At 41.9% G+C, this 22,531-nt stretch overlaps 1 protein-coding gene across 1 annotated transcript in view; it reads right to left on the bottom strand.

The window, feature by feature from the left end:
- The window catches only part of STIMATE (STIM activating enhancer), a 34,119-nt gene extending 12,479 nt beyond the window's left edge, over positions 1–21,640 (bottom strand). The window contains exons 1-4 of the mRNA XM_053953532.1: positions 21,472–21,640; positions 4,728–4,776; positions 2,857–2,952; positions 648–769 (exon numbers count right to left, since the gene is read on the bottom strand). Of these exons, the coding sequence (XP_053809507.1) occupies positions 648–769; positions 2,857–2,952; positions 4,728–4,776; positions 21,472–21,640 (436 nt within the window). The remainder of the gene's footprint in view (positions 1–647; positions 770–2,856; positions 2,953–4,727; positions 4,777–21,471) is intronic.
- Positions 21,641–22,531: the final 891 nt, after the last annotated feature.

Below are 22,531 nucleotides of genomic sequence, written 5' to 3' on the forward strand. Positions count from 1 at the left end.
TAGCAGACCAAACAAAATGAAACTCAACCATGGCTGCAAATCCACAACTTCTGCACATCCGTGGACTTCTGAGTAACAGAAGTAAACTGCAACTTCACCTGGAAGTGATTTCACAGTCTGTCCCTCACGCATTTTGCACCAGTGATACAGGCTCTACATGCACAAGCTCCAGTGATGATTACTTGAGGAGCAGCACAGACCATCTTGCCATTCCCTTCTCTGAAGGGATGTGGCTGCTTAGAGAGGGCTGGCAGAACTCTTGGTCTGTATCTTCAGACAGTGGCACGTGGTTCAGTGAAAGCTTTAGTAGGAAATAGCCTTCCAGCAATCATTTTTTTAGAAGTGTTTCAGAGTAAATTTATCATGCTGGTATTTTTTCCATGAGATGAGCCAATATCATAATTTGTTGAATCACTCCTTAAAAAATAAACATTCAAGCAGTCATTCCAAACTCAGTAAATGCTCAGAGACTTGTTGAGCGTTCTAAGACACAAGGTGAATACTTAGATACAGAACTTAAAAGAACCCTCATGATAAGTCAAATACTAAAATGACTGTACAACGATTTTAGGATGAGTTAACCACTTGCTGAAATACTCTGGGATTCTACCCTGAGAATCACCTCAGTGCCAGAACAGAACATTTACCATATTCCCCAAAGCGAAGGGACTCCCACTGCTGCCACTCCACGATGCTGCTGACAGCACGGATCCCGATGTAGATCAGCAGCATTCCTAAGGTGGCATCCAGCAAGAAGTTGATAAGGTACCTGAAAGGAAAAACAGAAAACAAAACAAGGAGTCAGGGTCCATTTTCTACAGGTTCAGGGTATTTTAACACCGTGATTGATAAAAGATCTGTAAGTATATTGAGAAGCCAGAGTATTCAGAACAATCATTTACCCACTTCTGTAATTACACTGAGCACCTAAAATTTAAATACTTTTAGCAGTCTCAATATTTTTTTCTGTCCTTAAAAATCCCAAAACTTTCTAAAAATAGTTATTTTCTAATAATTGTTCACCAAATCTGAGTTTTAACTAACGTTGCTTTAGCCAAAGGCTGAGTGTCTGCAGAGGAACGTCGGCAATCCCGACTCTGCACGAGTCCCGCCGAGGCCACAAGAGGCTGCTGTAAGCCCGCAGCAGGAAGGCAGCAGCAGGAGCAGCAGGGAAATCAGAGCTGCCAGCGCCTATTCCACAGCCAGAGAGGGCTCCCGGCCCCCCAGGGATGCCCGGGATTCCCAAGCCCGCCGGCCTCACCCCGGGATGTGTCCTTCACCTGCCCACAGGAGCTGCTGTGCTGCTGCTGGGCAAGTCTGGACCCAATTTCAAATGTAGGGATATTTTTCCTAACATAAATTTTGGTTAATACTAGGTGATATTTTTTCTGCTATCAAGAACCTGCACCCTTGTCTGAGAAATTATCCAGCTCCACACTGTAATTTTGGTTATCCTCAGAGCACTGAATAATCTCACTCTCTTAATGGTTTTGTGTCATGTTACACTTAGATTAAAAGTGGGATTTGAAAATAAAAATATGGAGATGCAGGAGAGAATGCACATGTCAGTAAACCCTTTATTTTGCCTACCAAATTCTTTTGTGTTATTTTTAATAATCAAAGTTATTTTTAATTTAAAATACTATAATACACTATTGTGCCTTAGCTTTAAACACTGACAATTTCTGACATGCTTTTGTTACCTCACTTGAATATATACTTTGAGTTATAAAAATTGAATGAAAGTAATTTGCACCTGCCAGTTTTTAAACCTATCAGGAAATTCTTAAATCTATAAGCAAGGAAAATCCTACAATGATGCCTGGTATTGTTGAAACTGTCATAATTACAACTCAAATTTTACAGTTAGTGTGCTAAAATAAATGCATTTTGCCTAACAGAATGCTTTGTGGTGGGAAGAGAAAAGCAGTGTTCTTGCACATTTCTACCATGTAGGAGCACAGAAGGAACCAAGGAGGAGTAAAGGAATATAAAACTGGCTTGTGCAGCAACACAAGCATGTTCATTGAGCTGTGTCTCTCCTTTGTTTACCCAAGAACAACAAGTGAGCAGATGCCATCCAAAGGAACTGGACCGGTTCTAAAAGGCAAATTACTGGGCTTTTAAAAGTCATTTCACAGCTTTTGTTACTAGCAATGTGTAAGCTACTTTGAGCATGAGCCTTATCAAGAACAAACCCAAACAATTACCATTTGCTTCAGGAGCTCCTGTAAAGAGCCTGTCGGGGTCTTAGTCATAAAATCTTCAGGTTTAATACACTACAGAGAAATGCTTATCTAGTTAGTCACACTGCTCCAAGCGTGACACTGCAGAATTAATTTCTCTACTAACTGCCTGGCTACCAAGCAAGATTTCCCATTTTTAACAAAATGAAAATAATACTGCAGCAGCCAATGTACGTTTAAGAAACAAATACAAACACAAATGATTTTTGCTAAATAACCCTGAAAGCAACCTCACTTTGTATTACAGCCTTGCTTTACTACAGTGAACACAACTGGATATTCATTCCCTTTGGTCCCAGCACCTTCAGTAAACAAACCTGAACTGCAATGTGCATCCCAAGTCCCCATTCATTCACTGAAGTAGCAAGGCTTTGCCTTTTAGGTTTAAAACAGATACACACAGTCCAGACTCCTGCCAGCCATGAGCAGGAGTCTTAAACAGAAGATTCCTGATCCTTGATTAACTAAGTTTAAACCACAGGTTTTTTTAAGTGACTGATTTTTACCATGAAAACTGTCTTCTCAGCTTTATCTTGCCTTACTACCCACATACACCTACTCAGCCACAGAACTTCCATAAAGGCCAGTTATTCCAAAATTAAACACTCACAGTGAACAGGGGTCTTCTTCTGTAAGGCCTGATAAATAGACATTTGCGAAGTGGATGAACAACATCCCTATGGCTTGCTTGGAAGTATCTAAAAACCTATGTAAAGTAAAAACAGTTTTTAAGACACACAAAATTGTTTACAACGCAACCAGACATTACAAATTTATGGTAATTAAAACTCCATCCCTACTACTAATTTTTTTTCTCCAGATGAGAACACCAGAATGACAAAAGTATCATGGTATTTAGCTTTTATTTAACAATGTTCCATTTAAAATTCTGCCCCTATTTTTTCTAGCAATAACCCAAATCATATTAACTTGAAACCTACCACTGTAAATGTAAAGTCTACGGATATCCTCTTGGTATCATATGCATTATCCAAGAGCTAATCCTGACTAACTTTAGCTAAGTCTTTAATAACCTTCTGGAAACAATGAATATCCCAGCCCTGATACATATTTTGGACCTTTTATGTTTGTGCATTTTTAGCAAGCTTATGGCACAGACAAAAATAAAATCCTCATCATGTGTTTGTGGGTGAACAACTTAATAGTGACTAATGAGCCCTTTATCTACAGTATTTCATTTAAAAGCCAGTATATTTTTCACCTGAAAGCATGAAGTGGTTTCACTGAATTTTATCTACAGTGCAGAGCTTAGAACACACTGCAAAAAAAATCCAACCTTGACAATATTATCTCCAAAGCAGATGATAAAGTCAGAGAGAAAAGAGTTTGTTACTCAAGGGGAAAATATAAATCCCCACTTAGACAGTGATTCAGTAATGACTCCAGCCTTTACCATTCTTTTTTCATCATCTTTTGCACAAAACCAAAATTTTCAGTGGATGTTTCATTAAATGTAAAACATAAGAATCATAATAAGTATTCAGCAGGCAAGAGTGTGTTCTTTGTACTATACAGAAAAACAACATTTTTGCCTGTTGTTTGCATGTCTAAAAAGATCTAAACACCCCAACAGATCCAAATTACATTTTATGGTTGAATTAATCTACCCTCCCTGATAACTGTCTTGAACTTCAATCTCTTCATTCACTGCATGACACAGAGAGCTGAGTGTTGGAGATGAGGCAGGAAGCCAGTGAGTTACATATCTAATCAGTATACTCTGCTATAAATAACAATACTTGAGTCCCAGAACAAGATTCTTTGCTTAAAAATTAAGGCCTATCAGTGCACTTGTCAGAATTTCAGGCTGAGGTAGACTGCAGTACACAAAGATTTTGTATTTCTTTTTTCAATAAAATAAAGGTCAGTGTTAGTTTTGAGAAGCAGCATTGTATGAGAGGAATTTAAACCACTGAAGTCCTGAACGAGTGGAATGGCAGCCTAACATTTACACCAGTCTTAAAACTTGCTTCAATTCAGTAACTTTTAAAATGTAGTAAACACAAATACACTTTTTATACCTTGTATTTTTATGGTTGATATATTTTTTATCATCCTGTTTTCCATTTTATACATAGTAGGATACCAACAAAACATGGAATTTATTTGAGCCCAGCTGAGATCTTCTTCTAAGCTTATACGAGTCTGTAGATGTTCAGATGCATCTTAGGGCTACTCTAAGTTTCTGTCTTCAGGAAAAAGCACAAATTGAAGCTTTATGCCTAAATGCACATCTCTATAGATTCCTGGAAGTGTTCAGTAAGAAATGACTTCCCAGGATACACACAGAATATAACCTGACTCATGTGTTTTGGTAACTTTTTTGGTTCCTCACTGACAGTTACCAATTTCTTGTCATCACTTTTCTTTATTTTAATCATCATACACTAACATCATCCCTTCAATTTCTACAACATGCAATCAGAAAAGAAGTTAAGAATAAAGTATGCAGAAACTTACCATATCCTCCAGGGACGTCTTTCATGCTTTGGTTCTCTGAAGCGTTTTACTAGGGAGAAAAAAAAATAATTGAAGACAATCAGCAGCTTCCAAAGCAACAAAAATATAGAAAAGTGAAAGCAAATAGTCTTGCAGGAATGTGACATCCTTTGATAAAATGGATCTTTCCCTACTGCACTTCACCATATCAAACTCCAAGGGTCCATTTTCAAAGGAACTCCCTTCTATCACCTCTCAGTTCCTAGAGCTCCATTCTCTGACTGCCAATATCCCTCACATGAAACAATAACCCATATCTGACCACCATTGCATCGGCCTGAGCTTTTATGACTGCCCATCCAGAAAATTTAATTTCCAACAATAAAGCAGGAATTAGAAAGAGCTGTTTCTTTGCCTCACTGGAGACCCAAACCCAAATTGGAAAGTATTCTCATAACTTGGGGCAGTCCATAATATCAGAATGAAATCAATTGTATCAGTAGTAGGATAAGTACATTCTCTGACAACATCTCTACTTTGTTACTTTGTTAGGAAACTGAATTACAGAATGAAAGAAGGACAGATTTTTTTTTTTAGGGTGATAATCCCTTCACAGAAAGGTAGACAATTGTTAATGTACTGGAAACAAACAAACAAACAAAGTTACTATTAAAATTAATGAAAATTATACACAAAGGCAAAAATGTAGGTAAGTTAGTCTATTGCAGTTTCATTGCAGTTTATTATAAAACTGTTTGGGCATCTGACAGAAAGCTCCTCTCATACCCTGCCCAGCTACTTCCACGTACTTCCATCCCATCCCAGGTCCATGTGGAAGGATCTAGATGACTCCTGAAGAACAAGTGTGGGAAAACAGAGTGACAAGGGCATAAAAGCAGTTCCTGATGTGCAAACAATGGCTGGTCCATATATTTGCTCTGTCTGGTCTGCAGTTTGTCCCATCTTCTTAGGAAATTCCATTTCTAACTCCTTCTGGGCAAGAAAACCTTTTTTCCTGCTGGGAACACACACTCAGCCCTGCCATGGGTCAGGGCTGGGGCAGGGGCTGTGGCAGCCTCACCTCTGTCAGATCTAGCCTCATATCCTAACACAGATTTATTCTTTGTTACAGCTGCAAGATACTAAATTCTTACACATCCCAAAGAACACAAACACAACATGGTAATGTGAAACCTTTCCATTAAGTATGGGGTTTATACAAGGGTTTTACTTCTTTCTGCCCAAATTTCAGGACCACTCACCAGTTCCTTCAACATAAGTTCTTGAAAAACAATTATTTCGGCTCTTATTTCAGAAATGATCTCTTATTAAAAAAAAAAAAAAAAATATCCTTGACTGTCCTCCACCCCTTCAAATTGCAGAGATTCTGATTCAAGAGGCACAAACCATAGCAGGTATAGTCAGGCAAAATATAAACAAGTATTTTAACCTGCTTCTCCAGGTATTAGTGATGAATTTCAGTTTAACTTAGGATGCTCTGTGTACACCATGCTTGCCCAGCTCACCAGCCTTTAAATCACATTCTGGTTTCTGAACCAATCATAACTTTTTCACAAGTAAGGCAATTTCCCCCAAAGTCAACAGTCTTCATAAAACAATTAAATAAATCACCTCCAAGGTGGAGGGGAAGCACTTTCAGGGAACACCAAGCTGCCAACCTGCCATCTCCCTGTCTGTCTCTGCTTCTGACAGCAGAAAGAAACTGTTTCACCCCCATGAGAAACTAAAAAGTGACAAGACAAAAAGACTGTACATTTACACCAAAGATAAAGTTGTAATAACAACATTTGCCAGCAGTTTTCCCTGTGAACAGCATGACATAAACACAAAACTTCTGTTAAAAATGAGCAACACTCAGCCAAGTTAACCAGTTTGTTATTTATGACAAGTCCTCCCCAGTCAGACTATGGATTACTTTAATTAGTGGCACTTTTGTGTAACAACAGGAAGCCACAAAGCATCACAAAGCAAATGCAAGAAACAGAAGTTTCAACTTACTGTGGAGTTAGTGCAAGATGCTTTTCTGCAGTCAAAATGGCAATAATCTGCTATGGTGTGCATGCTTTGGGCAGGGGTAAACCCCAAGCTTAGGCTTTTGCCTGTTACTGCTATGAAGTTGTATAATGCCCCTGGATTCATTATTTTCTTTTAAAATTTCACAAAAGTTAATTTTGGAAGAGGATATTCAAAAGCAATTCCACTAACAGCATTTCAAATTTTATCTGTACTGAGAAACAGTCTTGATAAGGTTTGTGTTCTCTGGCCAGTTCTAGAAACACATTTCATTTGAGTTCACATTAAACAGGAGAACAAACTTGGAAAGCCTCTGCAGCTGTCTTTTGAGAATGTACTGACTGGCTGCTCACACCACAAAAATGTATGCCTTCAAATTCAATGAGTAAAATCTTTAGCAGGTGCAACCTGATGAATATGTACCTGTACACCTGAAAGCCCGGTAGGTCCACATGAAAGTGCTGTTTGCCCAGCCCAGCTCCTTGCAGCAGTGTCTGTGAGCATCAGGTGTTTCTGACAGGTGCAGACATTGCCAGCTACTTCTCAACATACCCGTGATGCAGAATTTGAGCCTTCCCAGTGACTGAACTGAGCAAAAACCCAACAGGCTGTAGACAACCACACTGGTAAGCTCAGGGTCCTCAGCATGCTCACTAGTCATACATTAATTTTGGAACCAAAAGTCAGCACACGCTCCTTACAGAATCTTTACTGGCACTTTCTAAGCACCTATCAAATTGGGATGGGGAAAGTAATTTCTCCCCTTGTGCTCCCCAAAAGCAGTCAGGATTGCGGCTCCCAGCCCCAGCCCGTTTCTCTTGGCAGTCTCAGCACAAACTGGGGCTGGTGCGTGTGTCAGCTGACAGATGGATCTCAATCTGCCGGCTCTGCCTGCGAGCACGCGGCGCTGCTCCATATGCTCCAGCTCGGAGCGCCGCGCTCGCACCGGCAGCCATCCACCACACTTAATATTAATTAACTAATAACGTGCAGAATCTCATGCTGAATTATAAATGAAGAAAGAAGCATTGCTTGTTTACATATTCAGTGCCAGAATTTTTCAGGAAAGGAAATAAAAGCACTCCTGCCAACAAGCATGCGAGCTGCCAGATGGACAGATAATAGGTAAGCATACAAGACATAGTATTGCTAATGCAAAATTCAAGTTCATTGAATTGTCTTCCCACTTCATTGAAATTCTAGGAATAATTAATGCCAGAGTACTGTGGAAGGGTTTCTAACACTTACTTTAATGTGGGAGTTTTGCAATCAGAATTTCAGAAGACTCACAGGGAAAAACAACAGCCAGAAGACAGACAAGAAATGAAATAAAACCTCTCCAAGTCATCAATATGCAAAGCAACACTTGAAAACCAGCCTTTCTCTCTCTCCTTCATCTCCTCAAGAAGTCCCACAGGAACTATTTTGCTGATGTGAACTTCAATATGGATTCAAGAACTCCAAGTTTCTGGATGGTTGCTCTTGTAGCAGCACAAATCTGGCTCATCTCCCACCTTTGAAATGTTTCTATGTGTCACGCACTACTGCATTTCTTAGATGCAGGTTCTGGCAATTCTCAGTAAGAATCGTTCTGACCCCAGTAAAGATCAAAGGTTTCTCTAGCTCATTAATTTGAAATTAAAAAAAAAGTAAAATCAACATGCTCAATGTCCTCTGCAGCTGCACTATGACAACACTGCTCTTCTGAGGAGAGAGTTGGGAATTTCACCTGTGCTTCCAGTGCTTCTCAAAACTTTTTCAAAGATGGGTCACAGACAAAGCATGTGACTGAATGTTTCATTTCATAAACCTCCTATGTATTTCTGTCATCAAATCTCAGCAGAGCAACAGCTGAGCTGGCCAAAGAGAAAAGAAGGAAAGGTTGGTGAGGATCACATTTGCACACCACATTCACATTTCCTCACGTGCGTGAGCAGTTTCAGCTGGGGCAGAATTGGACTCTTCTCACAAGGGCACGGGACACAGGAAACAGCCACAAGTTGGAGCCAGGGAAATTCCAGGGTGAAAGGAGTAAAAAATTTCCAGTGAGGGCAATTAAATTCTGCAACAAGTTGCCCGAAGAACATGCAGTGACTGCAGTCTGACAGACCTTGAGGATTACCCTGGACAATGCTCCAAGCAAGGGGACATGGGCCAGCCCTGCTCTGAGCAGGAGGTGGAAGCAGGTGACATTTGGAGTCCCTTCCAAAAAAATTGGTATGTAAGTCTAGAACTCATTTTCCTGTGATCTGACACTTAAAAAGTTCCAAGATTTGAACCAATTATCAAAGGACTAAAGTATGGCTAACTGAAAATCACACACACACACATAATATGTGGAGGGACAGAATCTCACACTGAGAAATCTGCTGCAGTGTGAGCTTCCCAAATAACAAGTTTGCAACCAGACAGATCCTCCAACACAGCCCTCACAGTGCAAGACTGCTGGGATCTGCAGGCTACTGTGGTATTGATTCACACAATTTCCAGCATTCCTGACAAGTATTACAAGTTTCCTGTACAAGGCTGTTTGCTCACTGTGTGTGGAGTAACAGCTGAAGTTACACCAAGCAGTAGCACCCGAGCTTGGAATCAGATGCAGATTTTCAGGTGACCACTCTCAGAGAATGGCACTATTTCCAGAACATTTGGTTATCAGACCATATGCCTCACAAATTTGAACCTACACTTTCTAACCTTGTAAAAAACTTGTAAAGTCAACTACATACACAGGCCAGATTTTTATTTTTTAAAATTCTATTTGGGAAGACTTTGAAAAACACTGTTCTACTTGTTAGTATCAACACTTTTCCCACAACAGTGGGAACCATGTCTGTCCTGAACAAGCATATGCACATTAGTAAGTCCTGAAAATTCACATGACTATGGAATGACAACAACCCATGAAATTCATGTTATTTGTGATCTTTATTATTAATTTGCACTTACCTCCCTTTACTGTTAAAGCAAAGCCTTTAAGAGGCTTGTCTTGCCATTTCACTTTGTCCCTTTCCCATTATTTTCTTGGTAGGAGCACAGTGAGAATAAATAATTACATGAGATTACATACAAGATTTCCCCAAAACAGAATTTTTCTTTTTAGAATTAACTGTGCAAGAAACATGTCCAATGAGAATAGGCTACAATGATGCCTTACAAAAGATACATAGGTCTGTGAACCATGTATCACTCAATTACCAAAGCTTTTGTGACACTTATGAGCTCAGCATCTCCCCAAACTCAGAGTTAAGAAAAGGAATTCTGTCTGCATCTGTTTCAAAAAGAGGTAATAAATGTGATTGTAAAAAAACACCAAAAGAACCAGTGTGTTTTTGGCGTGCTGCTCATTTCTCCAGCCCCAAAATGCACTATGCTCTTGGCAATTCAATTTTTGCCCTACTGCAAATTCTTCCTTCTATTCCTATGCCCCATTAGCTACATGCTCAAATGCAGGACATCCTGAAAGCCTGCTGCTTATCTCCCTGCATAAGAGCTCCAGAATTCCACATAATATTTTTTGCTTAAGGACACAGACTTCTCCACACCTGAGATACCCATGATACTAAAGCAGAAATTATATTGGACTAGAACTGATTTCCAGTGATATTGCTGCATTGGAGAAACACACCAGGAACCATGGCTTCTTCATGATGAAAAAAGTCATGGAATAACTCACTCAAGGGAAAATTTTGTTCTAGTCAGTATTAGACAAAGTACATGAGCCCTCAGCTTTGCTGTCTGGCAAAAAGGATTTTTAAAACTTCTGTAAGAGAGAAAACAGCATTAGCCATGCAAGTACCCAATCCCTTTCTTAATTCCACTGTGCCCTTGGCCTTGATGATTCTGTAGTGCAATTAAGAACTGGTCCATTAAAGAAGGTCACCCAGGGAGAAACTTTATAGAAAGCTGGACACAATAAAGTTTAATGACCCAGCCAGTTGGTTATTCAGGGACACGTCACACTCAGGATGCAGTGCCTGGACAGCCACGAGGTACCTGCAAACCACAGATCTTATCCCAGTCTCTGTTCCACTGGCAGCAGTGATGACAATGTTGTGGTTAAGGCAGCAAAACCTTTGTGGGCCTGACTGGAACTTTTGTCAGAGCAGAGAACAAGGGGCTCTGTTTTACTGCAAAGTTAGACATCAGTGCCAAGCATCCACCAAGCCCAGCTATCTCATGACCTGGGCTCCTTTGTCTCAACACAGATGACAAGAGATGACTGAAAACAAGGTGCCAGCACTGGATTTCACATTATTTATCAAATGGGCAGAAGTGCTTGCTAGATAAAAGCTGGTGAAATACAGTAACTGAAAGTTACCTGTGTAAAAGCATTTACTTCCTACCTGCTTCCACAGCCAGCTAAAAACCCACCTGTAAATTTTGTCCCTTCAAAGGTTTAGTGAGAGCTAAAACTTTACAGTCATTCTGCAGGGAATGGCTATCACAAAGTAAAGCTCCCCTTCACAGTGCAGGGGAGGAGAGGACAAATCATTATCAGGAAAACAACCCTAAATACTGCTGTCTGGGCTTTGGAATAAATCAGATGATTCTGCTGCTTCAGGAAAGGCAGTCAAATGCATTACATGAGGTTGGTGAGTTTCTTATTCCTAACATGTACGCACTTTAGGCTCCAGAATTTTTTCCTAAATCCTTAGCTTGTATAGCCTGGCTGTGGGAGACACAAATAAATCATATTACCTGAATACAATTCAGCCTAAGACAATTTTAGCAAGACTGATCTCGTGCATCCTGGTAGCACATGACTGTGTGGCTCTGACAGATGCATTAACTTGGCTGTCAATAAAGGAAACAAATACATCTTAGCAGAGCCAGCAGCCCAGACACACCACATCAATAGCCATTGTCATGGAGCTTGTTTTCCTTTTTCTTAAAGGTAAAGCTTACTTTTAAAACAACTAAACAAACTTAGCAGAGGGAGAATTGCACACAACTTCTCACTTTTGATTACTAACCTATTTGCTGCCTCCCCAGAGAGAGAAGCACTTTAGAAATCATAAAATGCATCTACAACACACTCTGTAAACAGAAGCATCCAGCCCTCAGCTCCCAAAAGCCATGGCAATGCTAAAAATAAAGGGCTGCAAGTAACTGCTTTAAGAACTCTAAGGTAAACAGCACAAGTAGCTTAGGAAATATTTATCCAAATAATAAAGTTAAAAGCCACAATTCAGTCTTAAGAGACAGACATTTGTTATCTTTGCATTTAGCATACACAGCACTGTTGGGTCAAGGTGTGCTCTGTTTGAAAGTCCTAATAAATCAGTTTCCCAGCACTTTCAGAGAGAGATGCATTTGCTATTCTGTTTCTTCAACAGATATGAGATAGTTAAAGCAAAGCAAATCTAGGCTTCCAGTGAAAATGCCTGTGAGATTGGCATTGGGAAGTTGATACAGATCCCTCCTGCAAAGACTTTTATATTCTGAACCAGGAATCATTAAACAACTACCAAATGAAAAAGCAAGGTTGCTAGAAAAACAGCCGTGCCATTCCTGTCATGCTATGCAAGCACCCAGTGAAGACTGAAAAATACAGTGTACTGTGTTCAAGTGGATTTTTTTCTCTGCTAGAAATCAGAACCATTTGGGAAACATGAATTATTTAGCACAAGACAAATAGAATCAATCCATATTAATGTGCACTAAGCAGCAATTTACGATTCACAACACCATTTTCACGTACAGCATTCACAAGATCACTCAATAATACATGAAGCTTTCTGAACGTTATTAGTATGACAACAGGTATCAATGAACTTTAAGTCATTCAAGCCGCTTGTTTTAAATCAGCTCTTGGGAACGGGCAGAACTGCCACAGCACAGCTCCAAACTCAATCAGTATTCATTAAAACATTAAGCAAGGCAGAAACTGTAACAGTTTTAAAAGCAGAAAGCAAACCTGAAATGTAAGTTCAGATACAAAAAAGATGTAAAAAGAAAACTGTAAAAACTTTGTAAAAAATGATAAAACAGCAAATATGTTAAATCAAGGAGGCCAAAAGTAGATGTAAACTGTATATTCAGAGACCATTTAAATTCTAAAGAGCTTTGCTTACCAGAGTCAGTCTTCCTAGACTGGAACTATCAAAGCATTGAATTGCAAGACAAACATTTCATACAACACCAACTGTTTTAAAAAGAACAAAAGATACACAACCTACTTTCATATATTCTCTTCGCACATGATCAAATATCATGAAAGGAGAGTCAGAGGCCAATTATGCAGGCTTCTTTGACATCATGTATCTAACAACTAGGTATACACTTCATAAATTAAATTTATGAAATCAGGATGAAATCATGTAACAATTTCCACCTGCAAAAGGCTTCTTACTCCTTAACAACACCAAAACCTAATGCCAGCACTGAAAACATACTGCCGTAAGTAACTCAAGGTTTTAAGATTAGATGGAGGAGGGTGGGACTTCCTCCCCCCCCAATAATTTTAAAGCTCCTTAGACTATTTCATCTTCTACCATTACAATTACCTTCCAAAGAAAGCATTTAAGTCCTATGTATATAAAATAATGTAGGCTGTTAGTCACACCACCTGCCTCAAAGCAGGTGCTGGAAGATATTGAATAGCAGCTTCTTCAGTACCAGGAAGGAAGTAAAGGCAATTATTCTAAAATGGAATGAAAATTTTAGAGCATAGTATCTTCAGAAATTATTAGAGACAGAGGATATACGCTGGTAGTTGTAAATAGCTGCTTGTAATTTAAAAGTAATTTTTGTTCCATGGAAAAATCCTGTATTTTTGAGAAACAAAAAAAAAATCACAGTGAAAAAAGAAAAAGCAAGCAAAGGTTGCTCCTGTAAGTAAAGAACTTTCTCAAGGGGACTGCCTAGACTGTCCAAGATTGCTGTGGTGAACCTTATTTGTATTTACTTCCATTGCTTCATCCTTTTCACAGTGTCAGTGGAGCAATGGAGAAACCTCTCAAACAGAAGCAGCACCCAAATAAACTCCTTGTCACAAATCTTCACATCCTGAGCACCCTGCAGCTCCCAGACCAGCTGCTCCTGAGCTTGTTACTGTCCCAGCACCAGAGAAAACAGGAACTGTGGCACAGCTCTCCTCTCCTCTCAGGCAAGCCAACATATATTAATCACCATGAGAGGAGGAATGCTTGGTCTTAGAATCTGGGGTATAGAATCTGGGGTAGCCAAAAATGTGACAGAAGACAAAATGATCAAAACCATATCAAACCGCAAAACAATGTTTGCTTATTATTAAAAATAAAAAAAAATTTGCAACATTTAGAGGAAAAAATATCGTAAAACCCAGAAAAAAATAAGTTTAGTAACTTCCTTGACATGATTTTCCCCTGCTGTAGCTCTGCATGTCTGTAAAATAAGTCACACCTGGAACTACGGATCTGAACCTTGAGCTATGAGGAATTTGAACTGTAAATCTATTCTAGCTCATTTTCATTCTCAACCTTCCTTATATATGACAACATGAGGTTATGACAACAAATATATAGAAAATGTGTGATTCAGGGTAAGTGGCAGAAAAAAAGGTCTTCTGTATTATAATCATCACTGTGAATAGGTTTAGTTATCCCTGACTGAACCTTAAAACCTCATGCCCACACCACCTGCAAAAGCAGACTCATGCAAGCTCTGAGCTTATATTCAGTCTGCCACAGATTTAACAAACTGAGTTTCACAGGGAATAAATTTTGCTGAGATCAAGAAATCTTTGAGAATGCAAAGCATTTCCGCCCAGCAGGCATGAGAAAGCAGACCTGATTTTTCACTTCATCAACAAAATCCACACAGATAAGACCTTGTTAAATACCACTTTAAGAATGCAAACTTCATTAACCATGAAATTAATATCCCCACAGAATGCAAAACTGCACCCTGTGTGTCTGTACAAATCAGCTCCTTACAGATTTAATTATAAAACACCAGTCAGAAGACATTCACTATGCACTTTAGAGTTAAACACCAGTCTAGCTAACAGTCTAGAAGTTCATCCTAATTAAACACAGCTTCAGAGTTCCTAGATAATTTATCATTTTAATAGTTTACAAATGTCAACATAACTTATCCTTTTTCCTAAACATTTCACAATGTGAATGACATTGTGTAATTGTACTTAGAACAATCTTATTATGGGGCATACAACTACATCCAGCCATCAGCTGAGTCATAAGAAAATGTAACACTTTCTGAGCCAGCAAGACAAAGTAGGGCATCAGACCTAATGAAGAGAGTCCTAGAGATTGCAGATTATTTGTCTATATTGGTGCCTTATTTTCCTTGTTTTAACTTTTACTGGCATGGTGTTTCAAGGATAGTCAGTGACACTAAAATATTAATGACCTGATATGATCAGGACATGAGGACCAATAAAGTGCTATTACAATCTATGGCAACTAAGAATTGTACATCTTGAAAGCAGCCCAACCCTATTATTACATGCTTTTGTACAGCATGAAATTTGTCAGCAAGATGTGCCTTTTTCTGGAGAGTTCACAATAGACAGAATTTATTCCACATAGATGCTTCATATGTTAAAGAGTAATACAATATTAGCATGGCAAAAGAAAGTAATTTACTTTGCTAATTCAGCCAGGGTTGGATTTCTTTTTTCTGCTACAGCTCGTAGTGTATCTCTCCTATTTGTCTCAAACACGGCTCAGGATGTCACAGAGGCACTGGAAGGGCTGATGATTTATTTAAAACAAACAAGCAGCAGCACTGCTACATGGCTGCAAGTGATACCTGACCATCTGGGGATAAGGAAACACTGGATCATTGTAAGGCACAATTTACTTGGCCCTGACCAAAGTGACCTCACAGGGCTTTTCCAAGTCCTGCAGCTACAAGCAGACACTTAACCTACAGAACAACACCTACTGCAGTGCCCTGCGATACCGATCGTCACTAATTGCCATGGAATGGGCCCGAAGGAGGACGAGAGTACCACATATTTCTGCTACCATCACCCCATCCTGTTTCCTGCCTGGCCCAGCCAGACGGGAGGGAGCTGCCTCAGCCCTTCCTGCCAGGCGGCCGAACCCGCCGCGGGCCGTGGCTCCGGGTGAGCGTCCCTCCTCAGCCGGCTGCCCGGCCAGGGGCAGGCTCCGACCCGGCCCCGGGAGCTCTCCAGGGTCCTGCCCCGACCCCGCCACCCGCGAGTCCCGCTGCTCCCCGGGCAGCTTTTGTCACTTCCCACTTTTTCAAAATGCTCTCCCAAACCTCGCCTTTTAGCACAGTTCAACATCTTACCAGTGTTCCTTTACCTGCACAGGGACTCACCCCCGCTGCAGCGGTACCCCAGAGCGCTGCTCAAACTCATTCCTAGCACACATTGCAACGCCAGCTCTGCGTTTACCCGGTAAGCCGCCGGGAGCTTGCACTTGTGAGAGTTCTAGGAGAATGAAAAAAGCGCGTTTTGCATCGTGCCTGCGGTGTGCAAGCACAATGCTGCTCGTATTTTCACAACTAGGAAAGCTCCCATTTCTGATCTGACACTTTTGTACGAGACAAGCTTTAATACAAAAAGGACCCTGCTGAGGGGTCCTCAGGAATTCATGTGAACACGAACTGCACCACTCAGAGCAAATACATTCAAGGATGCAGTATTAGCAAGTCAGAATTACATAAAATCTTTCAAGAAATGCTTTTATTAATAAAGCTAGCAGGCCACTGCCCAGCATCTCAGGAAATGCCATGCATATTAAACTAGTTGCTGTTACTCAGAGATCTGTATTCCACTGCTATCAAATTTTCATATTTTCTAAGCCTGCTCAAGCAGAAAGACAATTGCTATAGAAAACAACTAAATCATATGGTTTAGACCTTTTATATCCAATAGCTTATTTTATGCTTTTTTGTTAAAGGCAACTGGAATTACCTTTAATTCCTTCTCTCCAGAACATTATTCCCATAAAATTACTCCTTTACCTTAATGTAAATATGAAATAATTCCTCTGAAAAGCACATTTTTGCTAAAGCATTTCAAATTCTACTAAATTACCTACTAAGATAGCTTATTATGTGAAAAAGCATTCCTTCTCCTTGGACAGCTTTTTAAGTGGGAAAACCTTGCTGTAAAGTTCACTGGCATTAAGGATGTAGTTTTTAAGGTATTTCCTTTAATGTAAAGCAAAGAGAGCACCTTACAATATATATAGTATCTTTTATTGGAATGGTTTCTTTTTGTTTCATCTGTGACTCAACAGCAAACCCACCTACTCAGCTATTCACTGCACCTGAACCCAGTCATCCCACTTTTGTAAACCCTTCTCAGCCTGAGTACAGACACAAACTGTAACAAGCCATAAAAAGGGAACAGACTCCCACACTCTGGTCTCCTTTACAGCGTATTTGTATTTTCCTCACAGACAGACACAAACCTTCTACCTGCAGAGAACCAACTGACTCCTCTATTTCAATAATTCATCATACAACTTACATCTGATTCGTCAGCCATTCCTAAGTAGCCCAAAACAAACACTGCCACACTCTGATGAGGTACCAATTTTCTGGCAAACAAGCTTAGTAAATAAACTACTTTGAACAGTTTGTTAGGGTAAGGGGATGGGCAGTGGGTTTTTGCCCATGCCTTTCCCGGGTTTGGGTAATAAAAATGGAGTTTTTTAAACCTACATCTAATGTCATACACGTATGAGAATACTGTGCTATCATCCCTCTCTTATCATTCACTACCAATGAAAGCCCAACCCCAGAATGCTCAGAAGGTGCTTGTAATTACAGACACATGGTATTATACTAAAGTGTTTAAAACCTGCTTTGTGGCATCAGGAAACAAACACAAATATTGCACCAAGGAACCTCAAGCACCTAAGGAGCAAAGCCATCACTTAAAATCAAGATCCTGTGAAATAAGATACAAATGTGATAGCAGCAAACTTTGAAAAAATATTATCTTTGCCTTAGTGACCTGTAGCATAAACATGCATTTCTTCCATCAAGGGAAACTCATTAAGACTTCCTGTTATGAAATGGCTTGGCTTAAATAAACCAGGGTGAAAAAACAAATGCATATGTAAGGCAGGAGGGACAAGAACAAAACCAAGCAATACACTTAAAACCACCAGGCTAATAGGTTGGAGAGTTAGTGGCCAGAGTCCAAGAGGGCTGCCAGTGCAAGCAGACTTGCCAAAATGAGGTGTTTTTTCATCAAAGTTAGTTCCCTTGGATAGGGAGTTAGAGCCTGTGGTCAGGAGAGACCCAACAGAAGTTGTCACACCCAACTTCAGTTCAGCTTTTCTTGTATTGGAACCTCTGAAGCATCTGGGTGAAACTGTTTCACACATCTTCAGCCTCACAGCTGAGCAGTAAAATTAATTCACAGTAATTAAACACAAGACAGAAAGTGGGCTCTGATAATATTAAGAAAATTCACTACTGGTTCAGACATCAGAAAAGGACCTCCCTGCACATGCTTCACATCAAGAACAGCAGGGTAATTTGGAATCAGGAGTGGATTTGTGTGGCCTTAACTTACAACAATAAAAACCACATGCAAACTTTGACTCTTTTAAAGGGAGATAGGGAAGCTCCCATATAAACTCGAAATAGATGATCACTAGAAGCACCTTCCACAAGAAAAAGATTAGGGAATTGTGACAGGTTATATCTGAATCTGGAAAAACCTAGAACAAAGTCATTAATTTAAATGGTAAGGTAGGGTGAGTGGGTGAAACTGATCCTCATTCCCTGTGTGTCAGAACAGGGAGTCAATAGCTACAAGGAAAAGGAAACCTAGGAATTAATGTTAAATGAACATTTTGTCAGCTCAAAGTGAGAAATTCAGCATTCCTGTCACTTCTTGGTTGTGCCCATTCAGTAGAGAGGGAACACACAAGGAAGGCTGATAATGTGCCTGGGGTGAAAGCCTTTCCTACCAGCATCAGAAGACAGACACAGCAGGGCAGCTCCCACACTCCCCCTGGCAGAGAGCCACCACATTTTCCACAAACTAAAAACTTCATACTTAACACATTTTAGCCCTTCAAATATGAAGTTTGAATGATGTCATTGGCAGGTCAGCTGACAGCACAGCTTTACAGCAACTGAACAGGGGCATGAACAAAAAGGTGGCACACTGGAGTGTCAGATATTAAATAATTTTGCTTTCAGAACAGTCATTCAGTTCTTTGTAGATGAACATCCAGCAGTGAGGCACAGAAAAGGTCCTTCTTCTCTTACAGCTTACATTTAAAAATATTTTCTTTTTTCCACTGAATGCAAGCATGGTAAAATTTATCTAGGAAAGGGGACATCTGGGTCAGCCTTTGATTTAGCCACTTACCAAAATTTCTTATTCTTTACATGTCAAATTGAATATTTTTCAAAGGAAGACAGTTTCTGCGCATAAAGAGCAATTGTGCAATGTATCTCTGCTGCCATTACTTTAATTTCTTTTACTACAGAGGGTTCAGTACCATTAATCACAACTGAAGTATTAGAACATCTCCTTCTAGTGCTTTCTTAAAAAAAAAAGAAACAAAAGAAGACAAGTGACTTCCTCCTTATTAAATTTAAATACCAGACAGTCATGGGTAAGGCAAGAGCTGGAGAAATGATACAGCTGCACACAGAGAATTACTGCTGTTCCAAAGGGGCCTGACTGCAGTCACAAATCTCAAGCAGCCTCTGCCTACAGCCACCTGTTTCTCCCTGTGTGCCAGAGCCTCTCTTGTGCCAGACAGCTACAGGACCAGAGCTACTCCAGCTTAAATGCAATCCAGTTCTGTGATGCAGCTCCAGCAGCTCTGTCACCCCTCCTGCCCCAGCAGCCTGGGGCAGGAACAGCTGTGTAGGTGCCCAGATGTTTGCTGAGGTCATGCTCTCCCCTCCATTCTCAGCCACAAGTTCCTGCTTTGCTGTCACATCTTACCTGTCACAAAAAGTCCTATTTGTTGAGGAAACCTTAAAGGGTTTGGAACAACACACTAGGTGTTTTCCATATGACATAAAAAGGTGTCCCGGGGTGACTTTATGATGCTAGTGAATAGAAACATTCAGGAAAAGCTACCAGACAAACAGAATTTTTGCACAAAACAGCCCCTAACAGAGAGCTGCTCTTGTAGCAGTGTAACAGGCCCGTGTGCTGTCACCAACTTCTCCTCCTGCTCAGGGAGAGGCACAAAATACTGTGGAAGAGAACGCAGCTGGCAAAGCTGGGACAAAGAAACCCGTGCATATGTTTTTGAATATATGCACTTTTAAGAATGATGAGGTGGTATGTTTTTGCTCTAGTCTGCTTTGAACACAGACTCCTTTCTCACCATACACTGGCTGCCTTCCACTCCCTTCTGCCACAACTGCACCAACAGTCTCCTCCCAGTTCCTGGTTTAACAGCACCTAGCCCAAGTCAGAAAGTGCAGCCAACAACAAGGTTTTCATTTTTCTACTCCCTACTTTTTATATTTGCTTTTTCTTGTCATCACTTAGTCCAGTGATACTGTAATATGCATAAAGATACTATTTCCAGAAAAAAAGATACCATCCTGACAACTAACATCTGTAGTTCTTCATCTTTTGATGCCAAATCCATAAAAATTATCTATCTTTATCCCTTAAATCTAAAACCAACACTGTGTACTCATCACCTTCTTACACAGAGGTACTTCTGTTTGGAAACTGCTAAAACTTCTAATTATGAGGCTGCTGTCCTGACCAAATGCTACACTGCTGATTACTGCTGCCCTTCAGCCACAGGATGACAGCTACACACATAACTTTTAGAAGAGCAATATAATTGTTAATAGCAACTGAGACACCAAGGCATGCAAATATAATGTGTTAGCAAATGTCTGAGTTAACCATAACAGTATGACAGCAGCATGAAAAGGCATCAGTGCAATTCTAATGTAAACAGGATCTTAGTCTTTAGATCAAATTATAAAACATGTCCCTGATGTTCTCTTTTTCCTCTCCCACCTTTTGCTACCAGCAAGGTCACAGTCAGCTGAGTAATGACACTGGGCTTCTTTCCCGCTCCTCCACCCAAAGGATACTAACTAGAGCACGGGACAGAGTACCCCAGAATTGTTTCACGTTGTTGTGACTTCCTCACCACAGGGCTGGAGCCATCAAAGACCTTCCTTGCCTTTCCACCACAATCAAAGAGCAGCGTAAGGAGTGCTGCCCATCAGCTGAGCTCTGCCAGCGGCCACACACCTCTCTGGCTGCTCCAGCTCCCAGGAATGGCCCTCCAAGGAAGCGAGGCACGATCGAAACAAGTGTGACTTTGCTGCTGGTGACATGACACGGTAGGTGCACCTGCAGTAAAACCGATCAGCCAAACCCGTGACTTGTGTACATCCCAAACCCGAGCGGCTCCGCACACACCACCTCCTCCTGCTGGCAGAATTCCAAGCAGAACACACACCCACCCGATGAATTCTACCAGCACGGGTACGAGCATTAGGAAGGCAAGTTTATGAAAGCGAAAGGACACGAGCCACCGCCTCTGAGGCCTCCCCGCACGGCCCCGCTCCAGCTCACCCGGCACCCACAAAGCGCCGCCGGCGGCTGCGCCCCCGAGGCCGCCGCGGCCCTTCCGAGCCCTCCCCGGCCGGGAGCCCGGGACAGCCCGGCCCTTCCCGGGACGGCCTCGGGGCAGCGCGGCCGCGGCACCGCTGCCGAGCCCGACCCGTCCTCGGGCCGCCCGCCCGCTCCCCGCCCCGCCAGGCCGGAGGCCGCGGCCCCGCCACTCACGCATGAGGGTGCTGAAGGCCACGACGCCCAGGAGCCCCTGCAGGAAGATGCCGAATCTGTCCATGAGGGCGCCGTTCTCGCAGCCGCGGTCCCCGGGCCCCGGCGCCCCGGCGGGCCGCGGGGTGCCGGCGGTGAGGCCGAAGCTGCCGTTGGGCGGCGGCGCCCCCATGGCGAGGCCCGGCCGGCGCCCTCAGCGGCGCATGGCGGCCGTGCCGGCCCCGCTGCCGCTCCGCCCCGCTGCCCGGCCCGCCCCGCAGCCCAGCCCGCCGCGTCCCTGCCCGCCCCGCCGCGTCACCGCGCCGCCCCTCGGCCCGCCCGGCCCTCAGCGCTCCGCCCGTGACACGGACGGCGACCGGCCCCGGGTCCCCGGGAGCAGGGGCTCCAGCCCCAGCGCTGCCCGCTGCGCTCGGGCAGAGCCGGCTGAGGAGCACGGCAGAGGAGTGCCCGGTGGTGCGGGCAGCTGCCAAACGCTGTCTGGCTCCAGCATCCACACACCGGCTCCAGCATCCACACACCGTCCGGCTCCAGCGTCCGACCCCTTTTTAAACCACAGCCCCGAGGAATCCCCGGGTAAGAACCACAGCACCGGAGGCTTTGCTTAGCCCAGACCGCACAGGGTCAGGCAAGGCTGCTATCACCCTGGCAAGAGGAAAGCATGACCTGGGTTCTTTAGCAAAAATGTTTCATCCTTCGTAAAGGGCAACCCCCGGCCCAATGGATTAAACAAAACATGTCAGCACTTTCATTTGGAAAACTGTGAAACTGGACCTGTTGGCCAGTGGGCCTCGACTGGCCCCATTGTGCTGTACTCCTCTTCATCCTCACCAGCCAGAACTGCATCGAGTTTAGGCTCTTATTTTTAGTGTGGGATCAACCCAGGTCATGTTGCATTGTATTGCTTTCTTACACAATTTTTAAAATTTCTCTAAATAATTTAAAATCCCTGTCTAAATATGAATTCACTTATAAATATGACCCAGAAAGCACATGTTTAGGTCTATCAGAAAGCAAAGCCAAGCACATGAATCAGTAGTTCTTTAAATAACATTTGTTGTGTCTA

This window comes from Vidua chalybeata, chromosome 12, assembly GCF_026979565.1.
Source record: "Vidua chalybeata isolate OUT-0048 chromosome 12, bVidCha1 merged haplotype, whole genome shotgun sequence".
Classification (NCBI taxonomy): Eukaryota; Metazoa; Chordata; class Aves; order Passeriformes; family Viduidae; genus Vidua; species Vidua chalybeata.